Source organism: Nelumbo lutea, chromosome 3 (assembly GCF_056320005.1).
Source record: "Nelumbo lutea isolate HS-2025 chromosome 3, American lotus-T2T, whole genome shotgun sequence".
NCBI lineage: Eukaryota > Viridiplantae > Streptophyta > Magnoliopsida > Proteales > Nelumbonaceae > Nelumbo > Nelumbo lutea.
The window spans coordinates 51,175,313-51,195,713 of NC_142686.1; the positions used below are offsets into that span (position 1 = coordinate 51,175,313).

Sequence of the window (20,401 nt, forward strand, 5' to 3'; positions counted from 1 at the left end):
CCTGTTATCGAACACCTTCAGGGATAACTAATATTTGTCTCTTCCTTTTGTCGAACTTCTCTTCCAAGGTAACAAACCAACCACTAGAGTTCTTCCTTCTCTCAGCTATGTATTCTCTCCTTGCTTACCTTAGCATACCTTTCCACCTTTCACTCCAACTCACCTGGCCAGCAACAGCACCATCTAGGAAACTCTGAAACCACGGAACGACATCTTCCACTAACAGAACTGTTCCTTTCTTTCCTTCTCTAATCTTAACCGTAAGCTCCTTTTGGTAAAAGGTCTCCTACAGCAACAGTTCCTTTCGTTCTATTCTCAACACTTCTCTCCACTTACTGGCTGGTGAGAAACCTTCATGTCCTTTGAACGCCATCTCTCCCTGTACACCTGCCCACTTTTGGGTGTGTTTGTTTTGTCCACATTCTTGGTCCTCATCGTAGGAAGTTGGATCCTAAGGCCAAGGAATATGTTTTTCTTGGGTATGCTCAAAACCAATAGGGGTATTGTTGTTATGATCCAATGTCAGGGAACAAGTTTGTCAGTATGGATGTTACTTTCTTTGAGTCTACATTCTTTTTCTCTAGTGGTTCTCCTCAGGGGGAGTGTTTTGGGGAGGAGAGATCACAGTTTGTTTCTCTTCTTGTTCCTTCATTTAGTCCATCAACCTCATTGTCAACTCCATCAGTTCCACTTGTTGTTCCACCATCAACTCCAATATCCACTATGACTTGCATCCCAATTCTTTTAGTACCAGTACAAGAGAGTTGACACCACACTTGCTTCAGTGGAAGAATGCACACCACTCTCCACCGGTCCAGGTATTTCCCTTGAGCATGTTATTACCTCTGATCCCATTGATGATGTTTTTGTACCTAACATTGATGTTGCAGTTGAACTTGATCTTCCTATTGCACTTCATAAGGGAAAGATAAAGTGTACAACCCGTTACATTTCACACCATCTCTATTACAATGCCCTATCACCCTCCTACCATGCCTTCCTTTCTTCCTTAGACAATGTGTCTATACCCAAGAATGTTAGTGAGGCTCTCGCCAAACTTGAGTGGAAAACAACTACGATAAAAAAAAACAATGGCTTTGATTAAGAACCAAACATGGGAGATAGTTGATCTTCCTGCAGAAAAGGAGAGTTGTGTGTAGATGGGTGTTCATTGTAAAGTATAGGGCGGCTGGCAGCATAGAGAGGTATAATAAGGCAAGACTGGTTGCAAAAGGGTATACGTAGAGCTATGGTATAGACTATTTGGAGACCTTTACAGTAGTAGCTAAGATGAACTCATTTCAGATCTTCTTGTCTCAAGCAGTTATTTATTCATGGCCACTCTTCCAACTTAATGTTAAAAATGCATTTCTTAATGGTGATTTGCAGGAGGAGGTATATATGGACATTCTACTTGGTTTCTATGAAAATTTTGGTGAGGGAAAATTTGTAGGCTAAAACCAGTCAGATCACACTCTCTTTGTGAAGAGGAGAGAAGAAACTGCGTTAGTATTGATTGTATATGTGGATGACTATGATATAGTTGTTACAAGGAATGATTTGAGGGAGATTGATGCACTCAAGAAGTCACTTTAGCAAGAATTTGAGATTAAGGATCTAGGTGAGCTAAAACATTTTCTAGGGATTGAGGTTGCAAGATCCAAGCATGGGATATTTATCTCTAACAGGAAGTATTTTGGACCTATTGCAAGAAATTGGGAAGCTAGGAGTAGTCAAAACAACTAATACTCTTATTGACCTAAACCACAGAATTAATGCTTTGGATGGTGAGTTGGTCAAGGATGTGGGAAGATATCAGAGGATGGTAGGCCGACTAGTATATTTATGTATGACACACCCAGACATTTCCTATGCCCTTAGGGTTGTAAGTCAGTATATACATGCTCATCGAGATCAACATTGGACCGGAATTGATAGGATATTTGCATACCTGAAGAAGAATCTTGGTATAAGGATTCTATTCTTAGATCATGAGAATTTGAAACTAGAGACCTATACAGATGCAAATTAGGCAAGTTGTCAAGATGACAAGAGATCCACATTAGGGGTAACGACCTTTGTGGGAGGAAATCTAGTTTCATGGAAGAGTAAAAAGCAATCAGTGGTGACTAGGTTGAGTACAAAGGGAGAATATAGATCTATGGTCCATGGTGTTTCAAAATTACTTTGGGTTAGATCCTTGATGAGTGAAATTAGGATAGAGGCAAAGGAGCCCATGATGTTATATTGTGACAACCAAGCTGCAATTAACATTGCCCACAACCTAATTCAACATGACATGACAGAGCACATTGAGGTTGACTAACACTTCATAAGAGAAAGGGTGATAGTAGGAGAAGTCACCTTGCCTTATGTCTCATCTATGTTACAATTAGCTGATGTCATCACCAAAGGGGTTGCAAAGAACAAGCTTGAACATCCCCTATGCAAGTTGGGAATGTGTAACATTTACTCCCAACTTGAGGGGGAGTGTTGAGGTTTTTGTGAAGATTTGTGGAGATTTATTAGTTGTTTTTGTTTATTATTTGCTTAGATAGCAAGTAGGAGCCAGAACACTCTTATTGGTACACTTTGGAGTAGTGTTTTTTAGCTTTTTATGCAGTTTTATGTGTTATCCGCCCTATATGGACATAGTAGTAATTGTACCATTCCTTTAACTAAAGTATAAATAGCAATGGAGAGGGCGGCCAGATCTAAGAAGCTCTCTCTTTCTTTCTCAATCTCTTCTCTTCTCTTCTCTTTCTCTTCTTCCACAAGAAACATCTCTTCTTTTTACAGGTTCTCTAATTCAGCAGGTTTCTATTGAGCTCATGTTTCTAGCTCAAATCAAGCTTGATCCCAAATTTGAGCCTTGGTGGTGTTGTAGACATCATCTAATTCATAATACATTCTAACTTAATTTGTCAACAGTAAATTTATTACATTTGTTTGAAAGCAACTGGATAGAATCATTATAACTACAGAATACAGCATAAGTACTTAACTCCACAAAGCACACTTGCAAAACCACAAGCTTCTAGAATACAGCAACTCATAAAGCATGCAATTCAAAGTTGTTGTATTACCCAAATATGGAAACTAACATGCAGGATGCAATGTAAGAATGCAACAGATTCAAGCACTGATATACATCATGGCTTTAAAGTGGCATCATAGATCACTGAAATTTGAAAACTAATGAAGCCAGTTTGGTTCATACTTGAAGACCACCACAAAACAAGAGTCATAAAATCAGTGACTATATGTAAGACTCCCTATGTTGTCTCTATTGCATAATTCTACAGCTTACTTTTGTACGGTTCTGAGGACCTTTCTCATCCTTTGGAGGCAAAGGCTCCATGGCAGCCCTTTCCAGAAGTAGTATCACATCATCTGCCAAAACAAACATATCTTTCTCAACCCAAACAATAGGAGCTGGAAGTTCCTCAGTATCCAGTAGCTTTCCTCTCCCTTTCTTGCTCTTGCTCTGCCACTCAAGAGCCTTGAGACCACTGTAGAGTGAATCCATTACTAATGTCGATGTGACTTCCTTCTCTATAAAAAACTGCTTTACAACTACTTTTAAGATGACATCAGTTTTCTCCCTGGACATGCAACGCCTAGAATTTTGGTCAATTCCTAACCAAAAAGCACGGAAACTGCAACAATCCAAGTAAAAATATCTTGTTAGAGGAATGCTCTGAGCCACTGAACCAAGTAAATACTTTTTAGTTGCATCAGGGAACTAAATGACAACCCGAAACATAAAACCAAAACCCTATTTGTAGTGGATCCAGCAACAAGTAGCTTTTGAGGTAGTTTTGGCAAGAAATATGTGGTAAAGCATTTTATATGCATAATGTGTGTTCAAGTCCCATGATGGAAGCACCATAGAGTGTAGGACTGATGGTAGGGTAAACATTCTTAGTCCAGCTTACAAATTTCTGGGCCTAGGTTCTACATCCTGGTATGGAAATTTAAGGGCCAGGCCTTGTCCCTGAGCCCAATGCTTTAGGCCCAGCCCAAAAAATTCAAGTGTGAGTGTGTGTATAAAACATGCAAGTGTGCAAGTTTATTGGCCAAGAAGCCGAGCCTGGGGCCATATAGTTTCTGGCCAGGTCCAGGTCTAGGTTGACACCTTTTGCTAGGTGCTAAGCCCAGCCTGGTATTTCCCATGAACACCACTTCCAATAAAGAAAAGCAGTGCCACTAAGGAAAGCATCTGGTGGGTCAAATAAAATACTTAGTTCAAGCACAAAGGCACAGGTAGATAATAAGCAAGCAGATGTCATCCCCATGAGACCTGACATTACTTTTACCGAATAGTTAATAAAATAGCATTCTTTGGAAACTTAGGAAACATATAGAAAAGACTACTCAACCTTGACCACTTCACTTTGTCCTCAATCAGCTTCCCGAGCTTACTTCTCCTCTCTTCAACAAAACGTCGACATATTTGCTCTACATTTGTTAAATATACCCGAACCAGTTCTCTCCGATACAGACAATCAAGGCAACGAAAAGGACGGTCTGCTTTCTCCCTTCATTAAGAAAATAATAAATAAATAAATAAAAGTAAATTTAGTTATCAAAATAGAAATTTCAAGTGTACGAACCAAACAGAATTACATTACATTAACAAGATCCTATGATGCTAATATGTATAAAGGAAGCTACATATGTACAGTGATGTACAAATTCATGTAAATGGTAAACTCCCTCCAAATAAAACTGATTTGGAATTGCTTTTATCAGTTACTAATTAAACATAAAGTCAACTTCATTTCTCATTGATAAACATAAAAAATGATCTTCATATGAAACATTAAGAAGTACAGCCTAATAGGCAATTTCAAGTTAAGGAAATTCAAGTGCAAGATACAAACGTGCTGATTGTAGTAGATCCTAGTAAGGAAGTAAGTGAGCTGGTCCTACATCACCATCCTAACATGACCCTTGGTAATTGAACATAATAATTAATAAGGATATTGTTAACAATCAAAATAAAATATCAAGGCATCATGAAAACCCTCCCAGTTCTTTCACTTCATTTAATTACATCAAATGAATCCACTCAGATAATCAAAGAGACAAGGCAAGATTGTTTGACTATCTACATGTATGACATGAGTAAGCATCTCAGCATCATTAGTCTGTACTGCAAATGAATCCATTGAACACCCAAAGTAAAACCTACCATCAGTATTAAGAACATCTCCACTCACTGCTGAGCCAGGATTACCAAGAGGTTAACTGTCAAACTGTAATTAAATCTCCCCCTAGACCAGATAGAGGGAAAAACCCTTCTCAGATGGGGTGCAGGTGCCAAGGGATGACCTAAGATTCTCTAGCAGTTCCTAAGGTCACAAAATCACCTCCAAAGTCCTTTGAGACCAAAACTCAATGAGGTAAAAAGGGAAATAACACTAACTCACAATGCTAAGTATGCATTCGTTCATTTCCTATTGCAAGGACAACCTCTTTAAAATCCATCCCTAGATCCATGCTTTATGTTGTCCATTGAGAAAGAACATCAACAAAGCTGCTAAGGGACGCTTGTTTTTTTTTATAAATGAGTGAAATTTTATTAAACCAACAAATAAGAGTTACATGCAATCCGAGGAAAGGCACAAGATGCGACCTTTCCTTTAAAGTTAATTACAGAATTATAAGTACAAAAGAAATTACACTGAAGCCCAAAATAAAGTATCTTCAGAAACCCCTTGTTTTGCAAGTGAATCAGCCAATGAGTTTGCTGATCTGCCTACCCATTGAACTTTGATTGTCATATTCCTTGTTAACCATTTAACCTTTTCGAGAAGATCTCTAAAACCCCAAATCACAGTGCCTGGATCCTTCAGCCAACCCACTATCACCTGGGAATCCCCTTCAATAATCAGATGCTCTATGCCTAGCTGATTTGCAAGTTGGATTCCTTGTACAGCGGCTAGTAATTCGACCCTTAAAGAGTATCCCACACCTGCCAAACCCGTGATTTGGCAGAAGTATTAGCCGCTGCTAACCAACTTCTCCATAGGTTATCAAAAGACTATGCATCAAAGATCTTTAGAGTTTTCAGCCACTGAATTGCCCTTGTCAAAATACATTCTTTAACTTCCAAGAAGCTCCTTTCTTTTTCACAAAAGATTCTAGTGTTCCTTTCTTCCCAAACTGTCCACAACAAAGCTGCTCTTATGCAATTCCACATAATTCTCCCTCTCTTTGTATGTCATTCAAAAATTGATGGACTAAGCAACAAACTAGTATCAGATGGCAGGTTTCACCTACACTCAAACAACATAAGAATCCAATTCCATAAAGTTGTAGCAAAGGAGCAAGAGATCAGTAAGTAATGACAGTCCTCATTCTAAAATTTACAAAGAACACACCAATTAGGGGATAAGCACCAATTTAGTCTTCTCTTTTGTAGGTTTTCAAAGGTGTTATCCTACCATAATAAACTTCCCAACAAAAAACAACAACCTTTGGGGGAATGGGCCTAGTCCAAAATTCTTTAACTGGGAAATTCTGAGGTGCAGAAGTGGAACAAAGAGACTTGAAGAAAGAGAAGCAAGTGAACAAATCATTTGGGTTAGGGGTCCAAATTCTTGTGTCAAGTTTGAGGGGATCTAAACAAATAGACTCGAGTGAAGACAATAAAACTGAAACACAAGCACTTTCATCATCATGTAACCCTCTACGGAAACCAAAATCCCAGTTTAGGGCCAAAGAAGAATCTGAGTAGAAAATAAAACTGGAAACCGGCTCTTTCTTATAAAGGGAAAGAGAGTAAAGAAAGGGAAAAAGGTCTTTAAGAGGTTGGTTGCCCACCCAAATGTCTCCCCAAAAAAGAACATTGTGTCCAGAATTAACATCATACCTGACCAGATTGAGAAATGGGGTAGAAATCTGTGAATGGCCTTCCAGGGTGTTGCAAGAGTCGCCCGTTGAGATACCCCGGCATCCCAACCGTTCTGCAAACAGCCATGAATACTATTCACCACCTTGTGCCACAACCTCTCTCTCTCTCTAATAGCCATCTCCAAAGCCACTTCTCTAGTTGCTAGGGGGCACTCATTAAAGAACCACAAATCGAACAATAATCATGGGGCAAGTAAAGGAGGAAGGTTCAAAACAAAAAATAGGATCTGTTGGAGGTGGACAGCCTTCTACAGGTTGGCCCTGGCATAAAAAGCTGGTTAAATGGTTTCAGGAACTGCAGAACCCTTTTTTATTGATCAGTTATAGCTGGCCTTCAGAATGCCATCCACGAATGCAGAGATGGAATAACAAGTTGAATAAAAGTTCAGAAGTGGATCAATTTGAAAAATCCAGACCAAGAATAGACTATTTTATCAAGAAAATAAGGGTGATAATGAAGAACAGAGGATTAACTGAACAACACAATAATACTATACCAAGCACCAGGTTCATGTGAAAGCAAGGAGTTCTTAAATCCCTTTTTTATTGATCAGTTAAATTCTTCAATCCCTTAAGTGTTTTTTAATCAATTGATCTATTTCATTCTTTCTTTGATTTTATTCCGCCTAGCTTACTTTACAAGAGAGAATTAATAGACTAGAGGAATTATACAGAGATTAAACTATCTAATCAACCACATACATGAATAATTCTTCAATCCATGGGTGGGACGCTGGAGTACCTCAACAGGCAACTTTGGCAACTCTGTGGAAAGTGATTAATGGTATTCTTCTTCAATTTCTCAGGTTTGTCAGTTATGATGTCTGTGCTGGAAACTCCATCCTCTTCCCTTCTTTATGCTTGGCTTGGGAGGATACTTGACTTGTATCAACATTTTTCTCCCCTTTGGGAAATCCATTGGCACCAATCTAGGATTTAGGGTTCGGTATAGGTTTAAGGGAGGACGAAATTGATTGTCTAACCATCCTGCAAAGCCTCCTTGATAAAGTCTGTCTGGACCATTCGGAACTAGATAAACAGATTCGGGCACCCGGGATGAATGCAGGCCCCTCTGGGATGGGAGGGGTGTTGAGGAATGGGACTGGTAATGTGGTTCTCCGTTACTCAGGTCCTCTAGGAGTTGAGAACTCTACAAGGACAGAATTGCTGGCTGCCATCAAGGATGTACACCTTGCAGTTTGGCTACATTTGGAACAACTGCCAGTTGAAGGGGATTCCAAGGTAGTAGTGGGTTGATTACAGAACCCAGAGTCCGTAACATGGTTTTTTTAAGAATGAAATTAAAAATAAATAAATAAAATCAAGTGGCTGACAAGGAGCTTGGCTGTAAGAGCAAAATCAGTGGGGAGATCAGCAAATGCTTTGACTGATTGTCTAGCAAAGCAGGTGCTAAACAGGGAACAACAATATTGGGCTCAATTGTAGATTGATTATTTTTGTGTGTTTTTTCTAATTTCTTCTTGTTGTTAGGAGATGATGCAGCTCGCACCTCTTCAAGGGAAGTTTGTACCTGAAATGCTTTTTTGATTAATGAAATTTTAATTTATTTATCAAAAAAATCTTCAATCCATCAATTAACCTATTCTGTTTCTTTCCATGTGGTTAAAAATCCATTAAAATATTCTAATCTTTCTTTGGATATCAGTCTACCTAGTATACATACAAAGCATGTACTTTTTTTAAGATAAAATAGAACTTTTATAAAAAGAAAAAAGATACAAGAAAATTGAAGGTGTATAATGATGACTACATTAGAAATTTAAAGGAGTTAATATCTGTATTTGAAATTATCAAAAAAAAATATCTCTATTTGAAAACATATCCAATTTGAGAGTGAAGCCAAGGAAAAGTGGAGTAGCAGGAAGCCAGGAATCATTATGCAAGTTGAGGAGCCGGAACATTATGCAGACTTGTTGGGTTATGAAATCAATTTGAGTACGTTGGGCTTCCCCTAGGTAGCAATCAAAGGACAAAAGGCTTTTGGAAACCAGTGCTGAAAAGGTTTACAAAAAAGTTAGCCTTGTAGAAAAGGAATATTACATCTCGTTGGGTGGAAATTGGAAGGATAACATTAATGACCAACCTACCTATTTATTTCCTTTCCACCTTTAAATTCCAATCAAGGTGGCAAAGAATTTAGAAAAATACATGAGGGACTTTCTTTGGGAACCGGGTGAGGAAAGAAAAGACCATCTTGTCAAGTGGCAAATGGTGTCTAGGGCTAAAGATCAAGGTGGATTGGGGATATGAAATTTGATTTATAGGAATACTACTTTGCTTGGGAAATGGTTGTGGCACTAAACATTAGAAAGGGACAGGCTCTGTCATTAGGTTATTATGAGTTTTCATTATGCTTCGGACAATGGCTAGGATGCTACGGTAGCTTCTTCTTCTACAAGCTCCCCTGGAAATCTATCTGTAGGGTACTTCCTTTTTAAGACTTATCAAGTATGATGTGGGAGTGAGGATAATTTTTTTATTCCAGGAATACCTCTAGTTGGTGGACGGACAATTCCACTCTCCAAAAACAATTTCCCTTGTCATATTCATTGTCAATTTATAACATGGAACCCATTTCTAAATTTTAACTTGCATCCTTGACTAGCTTCGGTTGGGATTTTGGGTTTAGAAAAGAATGAATGTGATTCCTAATTTTCCTCTTGGACAATCTTGACTCTGTTTTCTTGGACAGTCAGGCTAGTGACAGTAGGATTTGGTCAACATCTCCCACTAGTCTATTTTCCTAGGCCTCTTGTTTCAGCTCTTCTGGGGTATTCTAATAGTCTGGGGATGAACTTTCCGCTGAAAGAAATTTGGAGTAGACCTGTCATTCCTAGGATTCAAGCCTTCTGTTAGAAAGTGGTTTTGAGAAAAGATCAATACCCATGACATGCTACAAAAAAGGAGGCCTTTTATGTACCTTTCCCCTCATATATGCTGTCTTTGCAAAGCAAGTGGTGAGACTATTCCTCACTTACTAATCTCCTATACCTTTGTGAATTGTGTTTGATTGGAGATGTGCTCTCTCTTTGGGTGCAGGTGGGAGGCTCCTCAAGATGTGGCTGGTTTGTTTACCCCAAACTTCCCACAACAGCCTTATAAAATGGGCAAAATCTTGTGGAGGGCAGCAGGGGCAGCAGTACTATGGGCAATATGGGAAGAGAGGAATAGAAGAATTTTCAAGGAAAAAAGCAAAGCAGTAGGAGATATGGTGGATAGTGTAAAAACAAGGTTGCTAACTGAGTGAAAACAATAAAAGCTTTCAAACAATTTCATGTGAAAGAAATAATGAGAACTTGGGGGAAAGTGACTACCTCTTCTAAGATAAAAGATAAGGCTGTGATGGAATGAAAACCACAGACAATTCAAGAAATGAAGCTAAATTTTGATGGAAGTTCATTTGATAACCCAAGTTTGGTAGGAACTGGAGGTATTTTTAGAGATGAAACAGGATCAATCAAAGCTTTATATTCTGGACCTATTGGAATTGGTGATTCTATCAAAGCAGAAATAATGGCACTGCTACAAGGCTACAGGATAGCCAAGCAGCTAGGAATCCAACATTTGGAGGTGGATGAGTATTCTAAAGTGGTCATACCTTGGTTAGCCAGAGATATTACTGGAGTTTGGGTTTATAGGCTTGCTATAAGGGAAATCAATTCATTCACTAACAAGGTGGGAGCTACTTTTAAAGTTTTAATTGGATTAGGAGAACAGCAAATGGAATGGCAGATTGTTTGACAAAGCAAGGGTCCCATCCTTTGTACTCAATTTATTACTTTATTTCATCATTAATTAATGAAATTTATGTTTATTATCCAAAAAAAATGAATGATACAAGAAAGGTGAACAAAACTCACCCGGAATAAGAAAGATAATAAAAACTCCAACAAACTCAAAAGATCTCGTAAACATATTCACCAGCTACTACAGAATCTCCCACTCAAATGATAATAATAAAAAGAAAAGCGCGTCCCTGTCAAAATTGCAAACACCAGTAACCACACCCTAAGAAACTGCAAAAGATCAAAGTTCAAAAAACAGGACTCCAAAACAAAAGAAATTCAACTTCATTATTTAACTCTTTTAGCTGTTTGAATGGGAACCTCAGTATTCTTGGAACAGTTCTTGGATATCTTCACCTTTTTGACAGAACCCATTCCAAAAGGGCACCCTTTCAGTCTTGCATAAACTTTAGAGACCTGCACCATTTGACAATTTTTCTGCCACCTAAAACACCTTACCTGTGCAGTGTTTTAAAAGCACAAGGTGCAAAAAAGGTGCAGGGGTCAAATTGCACCTGAGGCGCAAGGCGCAAGGTGAGGCATGCGCCTTTTTGAAGCAAGGCACAAAAATACAAAAAAAAATGCCAAATTTTTCAAAAAATATTAAACATAATATTACTAAAAAGTATAAAGTTAAATTTTAAAATAATGTTTTAAAAAACCTATAATCTAAATTTAAAATACATAAACATAAGATGTAAAGCATATTCAAATGAGAATTTAAAAATAAAAGCAAACATATAAAACATTTTCAAGCATGTAAAACCTCTAATCTCTTTTTTCACTCAATTGCAGTACTTCACATAGCTAATGTAGTGTAAAACATATTACATTCCTGATTTTACGAGCCGCCTTTGTGCCACGCCCCTCAAGGCAAGCCCAAACAAGTCCACATTAGGTCTTAAATTCTTAGTTTTCACATAAAAAATAATGATTTTATAGTTTTAATTGCTTTTTAAGAAGACATTTTATTAGGATGAATGAATGAACAATTCTTCTCTTCCACCAAAAACAAGCATTCCTCTGTAGAATTATCTTCTGCCTCTGACCAAATGTGAGAACCTGAAATAGCTTCAACCAGTTCTCTCTCTACCCCCAAATTCAAGCCCTCATTTTTTATCAGCTTCACCTTTCAAACACTCCCAACTCCAACTGCTACATCATTGCCTCCCTTTTCTTCAATTATTGAAATCTCTATCGCTTTCTCCAGATCAGCCGCTTTGCCATCCCTGTTACCTTTATCTTCTTCAACCGAACCTGCCTCCCTGTTGTTGAATCTGTTAACTTTACCTTTGTTGTCTCTGTTCTTCCTTGGTTCTCCCTTCAATTGGCCTGAAACTTCTCCTTTAGGTTCAACGCAACACCTTTTTCTGAGACTAAATTTGAATCATCCCCCTTGCCGCCTCCTTTTTTTTTTGAAAAAAAGGGTAAAGTATGATTGCATTAATATAAGGTCCTGTGTGCAATGAGAAGCTGTACAAAATGAAGGACCTCGGTTTCAGTAGTAGATTTTTTCTCAAAAATCCTATTGTTCCTTTCTGACCACACAGCCCACAGAACTGCCGTAGGGATGGAAGTCCAGCATAACTTTCCTTTCTTAGACATCCCCTGGATATGCCACTCCTCTAGCAGAGCTCTTTACTGAGGCTGGCATGCACCAGCTTAGATTCAGGGAATTGAAGAAGTGTGACCAAACTGCAGAACTAAACTTGCAATGAAGGAAGAGATGCCTGATGATTCTACTTGCATATTACAAAAACAGCACCTCCAATCTGACAGATTAAGACCTTTTTCAGCAGCATTTCTTCGGACAAACACCTCTCCAGAGCTGCCACCCATACAAAAAACTTGACTTCTGGAAAAGCCAAATTCCCCCAAACAGCACCTCCAGAGCTGCCACCTCTTGGAACAGATTAAGAAAATCTGCCTCCTCTTATGGCCCATAATTTCGGCCCAATGTCTAAACTCATCTTAGACCACTACTAACAATGTGCCCCACTAAATGTCTCTCAAAGATCTACCCCGTAAAGATATTCAGAACATCCCAAAAAACCAAGTTAATGGCATTAGGCCCACTTGCCTCACTTTTACTCATCTTCTCAACATGTAACAGACCATCAGAAGGATCACCAGCCACACTGCCACCTTAGACAAAAAAAATCTTCAAAATTTACAAGATTGCCATCATCTTCATCAACCTCCTCCCCACCCTGGGCCTTACTGGGCCTACTATAGTTGCTGTTACTAATGCTGTTATTGTTTATTAAGGAGTGTGTTAAGAGGCAGGGGCAAAGATGTCATTGTAGATCTTGTTATAATAGAAACCTATAAATACTAAATCTGGGCGGCAGAAACTGATTGAGATCTGCTCCGTTTCTCTTCTCATTCTTCTTCTATTCTCTTCCCTTCTCTTCCTCTCTTCTTTCTTCTGCTTTCTTCTGATTTTCTCTTATTTCTCTTTTGGTTTTCTTGCTGAAACTACATCAGAATGCTGATCAACTGTGAACAGCACCAGCCATCTTTATGCATGGGGAGATGTTCCCAATGCACGGATGTAGTGTTTTATGGGTAGGTGTGGGTAGAGTTTTTGTGGGTAGGACATCCAGAGTCATAATAAACATCAAAGCACAGAGGGACAGATTGCACATTATCTGCCTCAACTCTCAATTAGAATTTTTGCACATTGCAGGTCTTCCCAGAGCCTATTTCAAACACCATATCTTTTAACAATACCACAAGAATTTACAATTACCAAGCCTGAGTACTCCAGACGTGGAGAGGGATCCCATAAATGTTAATCCAAATGAAAGAGAGAGGAATACAAAAGGTAGCCTAATTTAGAAAGCCAACCCCAACACTAAAACTTCAACAAGCTGAAATTTGTGTTTTTCAGGCTCATATTCAATGAAATGAGAAGCATGAAATACAAATAAACAACATGGGAAAGATATAAAAACAATGCAATGGATAAATACATTTTAATAAGTAGAATCACAGATAACTATCAGTATAGCACCTGATAACTTGGACTTGAGCCTTTATAACAAGTGTGTCAGCAACAATGAACCCGTCCAACACTTTTGACAACTCCATAAATTTTTTCCACCCCCAATCATGCTCTTTCTTCCAGAACCGATGCAAGGTATCTGCCAAATTTCCAATTGTCAACCTAGAAGAATTAAAAACAAGCCAACCTGCTTTGGAAATAGAAAAGCAACTGACCAGAATATTTAGATTTCTTAGGATCTTTATTCACAACAGCTATTGTAAACTGTGCAAAATGGCTCCATCCTGTCTCCGAAAAAGAATATCAGCTACCAAGAGCCAACAATAATGATTATTTACAGTTAGAAATCATGAAACATGGACTAACCACAAACCTGGAAGAAGCTTCTCATGATTAGCAACACAAAGAAACAAAGAGAGATGATTGCAAACATCACATCCTTGTGGGTATATTAAAATGTACCTGTAACGCAAGTATGAAAAACACTTGATCAAAGTTAACATTTTTTTCTTTTGTTTTTTGTGATATAAACTGCAATCATGTGCATTCACTACATATGTCAATAATGAATTTATCATGCTTAATCCTCCGTAAGAATTTAAACTAATTAAAGAAGCAAAAAAAAGGTGCATCACATAAGCCAAATAAAGTTTAAGTCCTATACCACTTGTAGCCACCAACTTCAAATGCATTACTCCGAAGTTCCCTTTTGCTAATCTGTGAAAAGTTCTCTATCTTCCATGTAAACTTTCCATATAGTTCAGAGGGTTTTGGCCCTAAATAAAAGCCATTAAAGATTAGGAAGAATTTAAACACATCAAAGTGCATAATTTAATAAAGAAGGAGCAGAGTAGATCAGTAGAGACTGTTATATCCAGGGATAGGGCAAGGTGCCTTTTGTGTGTGTGTGTGTGTGTTTGGGGGTGGGAGGACTATAGGATGGGGACCACATCCTACCACCCCCAATACGCATAAAGGGTGTTTCCACTTTTCAAAACCTCCAGGGTTGCCCTTGCATAAATTTTACCAGGAAAATGATGTGAATTTACATGTACCAATACGTAATAACCAAAAAAAAATGATAAAATATACAATAAAAGAAGTATGAATAGAAAGAAGAGAACGAAGTCAATGCACTTTTATCCTCTGCAAGAGGAGAACAGAAAGGAAAGACCAGCAAAGAAAAAGAGACATAACCTTCTTCATCTAGCCTAGGACCAACGACTTCTTCCATATTGGTTAAGACGTTTGTATGTATTAACCCAACAACAATAATAATAACAATTAAACCAAACCTGCACATTAACAATGCTACGGTGCTTGTATCCATGACTCCTGTACAGTAGCAAGAGATCATCTCACATATCAACACTGTAAAACGAGATATGCAAATGCAAAATCATCCTATAATACTACTAGAGTAAACAAGACACTTGAGGCTTTGGCGTGCTTAGGAGTTTAAAGGTCATTACCCAATGTTCGTTCCAGCTATCTGGGATGGACTGGATACAGACTTAACCTTCGGCATTTTCTAGCATAAAGTGGCTGCTCTCAGACTCGAAAACGCATTCTCATGTTTGTCAGCCAAAGGTTTAAGCAGTACACCAAGCAATGGATTTTTTCGAATAAGGTATTGTATTAAATATCAAAAAAAGATATACACCCCCAAATCCACAAAGCAATGGCTCACCAAGAGGCACCACAAATTGGAATGTTTCTAAACCACAACAGATTGTATCTCATCACTCAGTCAATTGCTTATACAAGCTTTCAATTATGCAGGTTAAAATAAGTCACTAGGGATTCTTCTCCTTTACCTGTGCTTGTTTCCATGTAAAAGAGGCAGAAAACAAAGTTTACACTGTAAAGTGCAAAACAACATAACTGAAGTTTTACAATTGAAAATTCATCAAAAAAAAAGTTTTGCAAATGAAAATTCTCCACCCCTTATATGGTGAAATAAGCAAAGCCTTACAACTCTCAATTATGAAAAGCATGGCAATCCTCCAATGGGCATACTATTTCTATTTTTAAGATGTTGACTTAACCCAAATACAGGGAATTTTGAATTTTTTTTTTTGGCTTATGTAACACATTAAACAGAGCATCTCAAAGGGCAAAAATGCTGCAAGGTGCGCATATGTTGCCTTCCCTAAGGCAAAGCATAATAGAAAGAAATGTGATCCAAGTGAAGGTGTGTTTATATAATATATACCTTGATAATGTTCCTTTTTATTACATTTTCTAATTGGCAACAGTTAACTTTAATAATTTTGAACAAAAGAATTCTATACAAGCGTTAACCCTTAATTTGACCTAACACAGCCCCCCAACCCTTTCAGCTATGACTATTTCTTTACTTTGATCTTACAATTCTCCACCTTGGGACGACATTACCCAATACACTTGGTTCCTTATTATACCTTTGTCTTGCTAGCGATTCAGCCACACTACTGGCTGAACATGGGGTCCATTTATGTTACTCCCAATAGTTTTGCCATTTCCTTAATGTCCCTTAACTCATGTCTGTAGTGTAAAGATCCCATCTAATCATTTAGCAGCCAGCCCACCACCACATGCAAGTCACCCTCTACTGTTAGATTCCTGAAATTCAGTCCTTTGGCCAAACTTAAACTTTGTAGAAGAACAGCCTTCAATTGCTCCCTAGTAGTATCTCATTATCTCCAGACCCTATAGGACCAGAAAAAAGCAAAAAAGTGACCTTCGTTATCTCTAAAAATACCCCCAACTACAGAGTTACCTGGATTACCAATACTGTAGCCATTAAAGTTTAGTTTAATCCTCCTCTGATCAGGGTGATCCCATTCAACAATAAAAGTTTAAGGAATTTGCAATGCCTTGCCAATTCCTGACAATGACTAGGTTAATGTAATCAGCAAAAGCATCCAATATCTTAACCAAATGAGACACCTCAATAGAGACATTCTTTATCAAAGCTTCCTCTGGTAGCTTCTCCTTAAACATTCCTGCATTTCTTTCCTTCCAAATACTCCAAAGAGTGGCTGCTCTCATACATCGCAGCAGAACCTTATCTCCCCTTGGAAGGAAGAAAAAAGAGCTGTTCAACAGGCTTAAAATTTCATTAGGAGCTTTCCATCTGCAACCAAAAGGGGGAAAGAAATACTACCATATGCCCAGATGCATTAGAACAGGAGAGGAGAGTAGTAGGTGATGTGTAGTTTCACAACTTGCCCAACAAAAAATATGTGCTATAGGTGAAAGACAAGCAAAAGGCCCGAAAACAGACCCACCCAGCTGTATTACAGCCTATATTATAACTGAGCTCAGTACATATGTTGTCTTTGAACTCCTTGTTTTGCTAATCCATGTTCTAAACAATTAGCAGATCTCCTAATCCACTTGATTTGAATTGCCATATCTCTTAAAAGCCATTTGAAATGTCTGAATTCATTCCTAAGCTTCCAAATAACCCTGTCACCTTTCTTTAACCACCTCACAACCAGCTCCAAACCACCTTCAAGAACCAATCTTCCAATTCCCACATTTCTAGCCATCTTTACCCCAAATACTTTTAGCAAAAAATTCTGCACTTACAGACTCACCTTGCTCAATTGAGCCTGAAAACAAAGCATGTATAGTGCCACCCTCATCTCTGACCACCCCTCCAATTCCTGACAGACCTGAATTGCTCAGATTACTATCATAAAAGTTCAATTTCAACCACCCACCCATTGGGGGAGACCACACCAATTTTGAAGTTTATTCTCTGCATAAGAGTAGATTTACTTCTTATAACTAGATGCTTTAGCATATATTTAGTTCCTCAATGACTCATTACCCCTTCTGATATGAGAAAATGGATGTAACCATGAATCTCATAACACTATAAATTGGTTAATGACCTTGAAATTTTGTTGGTTCTTGCACATGATTTAGTAGCTCGAAATGAAGTTGAATATGCAATCCCTCTGGATGCAACCTGATGGTCATTTCCTCTTTTCTCCCCATCATAGGTGATAGAACCATCCATTCAATAATGGATCCCCAAAAGGTTATACACTTACACTGTCTCTGACACAGGAATGTCCTCATGCACAGAAAAGGACTTATCCAAAGTTTGGATTTGAATAGAAGGCTTATCTGGAAAATGTACAGCAACAAATTTTGAGGCCATTTTGTGGTTATTTTGCACATGAACCTTTGTTTCACAAGGCAAGCTATATGTCTCTAGAAAGCTCTTAGAGGCAACTTTCCAATGCAACAAACTGAGCATGATTTGGAGTCCTATGCAAAGCTATGACCATTTTCTTTTGAGGGGTGCAGTGCTGATTGTGGGATTCCAGAAATGATTAATTCTGAGTCTTTTGAATCTCTATGTCTTTTCTACTTTCAATGTCTTGACTTCTCTGGAATAGTTCATGAATCTTGTTATTTTTAATTCACTGTAAGTAGTTTTCTTAGTAATTACTCAGTTTAGGAGGGGTGTTCCAAGCAAGTCTATATAACCCTCTAGTCCTACAAAACAAAGAGATCAGAATTTTGAGTTGAATAAAATTGAACCTTTCAGTTTATTAAGAAGGAGCTCATGTATCTTGGATTATCTCTTGTGTCCCTCTCCTTAACTCCATTGTGGTGTTTTTGGCATTAGTCTCCTCCTACTTGGAATATCCCAATGACAACCTTCTTTGCTAAAAAATTCATGGAAGATATCCATTCCAGTTGTACTGTCTGGAGTACTTAAGACAGGTCATGATAAGATAATCCCTACACATGCACACAAAAGAAAACGAAGTGTCCTGATGCATCCATTATGCAACAGTCCAAAGGTAAAATGATCCCACTTTCAGTTAAAACCTTAAATTATACCTCAAACATGTCAACTGCAACCTCCTTTATCACAGTAAGCCAGTTCTTCACCATACTAATAGCCATAGGCATTTACTAAGGCCATTCAAAGGTGATGTCAGCAAGATTTTTTCACACCACCATACACCAGATCATGAAAATGAAATTCTGACAAGAAAGTGGACAGACAACTCTTCACGCACAGCACATGTCTGGGTAAAACTCAGTATATAGAGCCTCTTCCAAATAACCTTCTCCATAATTGCAGTTTCACAATTAAAAACAATCCTAGTTCTCTTAGCATAGAAAGTTGATAACATCCTATGCATTAGTCAGCAGGCAGAAACACAATCTCTCATGGAGGAAAAATTAATTATGCCACTGTCAAGTTTGTAATTTCCTTTCAAGAACTCAATGAGCTTACAAACGACTAGAAGCCATTAATACATGGCAGCATAACACTATCTTTTTCTAATTATTTCCATTTAGGTAGCTTAGTTACCAGCTCTATAAAACATGCATAACAACTGATTGCTAACACATAAAAAGGACAGAAACCTAACTGGGGAAAAGGAAGGAGAAGCAAGAACTATTAGCAAATCGAAGTACCAATTCATAAGGCATGTAAGTAGCATACCACAATCATCATCATCGTCAGTGTCCCAGTATGGTGGTGAAGTAGATGGGGTTCCATTCTCCACCTGCTCAGATGACCGCCATTCTGCAAGTGCTTCCCCAGATTGGCAACGCTGCCCACTTGAGATCCCCTCCGAAGACCTCCCAACCCCACAATCATCACTCACACTCCCAGCCATAATCCACTCCACCAATTTTCCCTTGGCGCTCCTTCACCTGCACCAAGCAAGAGTTAACAATCTAGATAAGGAAGTAACTATTGCCGCCTCAGGCCCTCAACTCCAACAGACCGATTGGCGAACCAAATTTCACGAACAACATAGTATATTAAAAGGCATCCCGTTCATACCAGCTAATAACACAACTTGTAGAACACAAGAACAATACGAAAATCCCAATCTGTAGGAAAATTAGGAGCACGAACCATCCCCATTTCCCAAATAAATACATCTTCTCGGTAAAACTATTACGTCTCCAACATTTCCCTTTAACGAATTCAGACACTAAAGCCGAAAGTAAATAAAAAAAATTAAAGTTCTGAATAAGAAAACCTGCGACCCCATCCATCACAGATCCCATGAACAAAAGCCTAACATCAAAAACAATATCGAAATAAACCCTAAAATAGAAAAAAATCACGACAAAGGAAATACTGAGACAAAATACCAAAATCCCCCAAAAAAAATCCTGAACGGAGGAACCCACATACAGTGCAACAGAAAGCCAATTCCACGAAACCCAAATCGAATTACACATAAAGATGCCCGGGCAGAAAAAAAGAAAACGCAGAAAGAATCGGATAAACCCTAATGGAGGCAAACCCAACTGCAAAAATCCACAATAGGAGAAAGCTGCAGAAGAATCGAAATGAATAGCAATAAAAAAGTGAAGTCCTGGAGATCGAATCAAATACCTCTAACGATGAACGAAGTTCGTCAACAGTGAAAAGAAGCCGTTTTCCCCCCCATCGCAAGGCGTACAGAACATAGAAGAGAGAAGAAATTGGAGTCGGAAAGGGCAGAAGAAGAGCGCAGGCTCATAAAATTTTTTTATTAACAATAAGGAGATGAAGATATGAGAATTGAGAAGTTGAGAACAAGGGCTCCTCTCTCTCTCTCTCTCTCTCCCCCACCCCCACCCCTATTCTCTCTACAAAAGTACAAAATCACGAATTCCGCTTCGCCAAAGCAAAAATAAATAAAAA

The 20,401-nt window shown here is 38.3% G+C and overlaps 1 protein-coding gene across 1 annotated transcript in view; it reads right to left on the reverse strand.

The window, feature by feature from the left end:
* LOC148864917 (TNF receptor-associated factor homolog 1b-like) overlaps positions 1-20,386 on the reverse strand; it is a 36,599-nt gene extending 16,213 nt beyond the window's left edge. The window contains exons 1-8 of the mRNA XM_088978207.1: positions 20,111-20,386; positions 19,199-19,413; positions 14,399-14,510; positions 14,108-14,196; positions 13,950-14,018; positions 13,744-13,873; positions 4,383-4,541; positions 3,311-3,659 (exon numbers count right to left, since the gene is read on the reverse strand). Coding sequence (XP_088834333.1) covers positions 3,311-3,659; positions 4,383-4,541; positions 13,744-13,873; positions 13,950-14,018; positions 14,108-14,196; positions 14,399-14,510; positions 19,199-19,376 — 1,086 coding nt within the window. The 5' untranslated portion in view covers positions 19,377-19,413; positions 20,111-20,386. The remainder of the gene's footprint in view (positions 1-3,310; positions 3,660-4,382; positions 4,542-13,743; positions 13,874-13,949; positions 14,019-14,107; positions 14,197-14,398; positions 14,511-19,198; positions 19,414-20,110) is intronic.
* Positions 20,387-20,401: the final 15 nt, after the last annotated feature.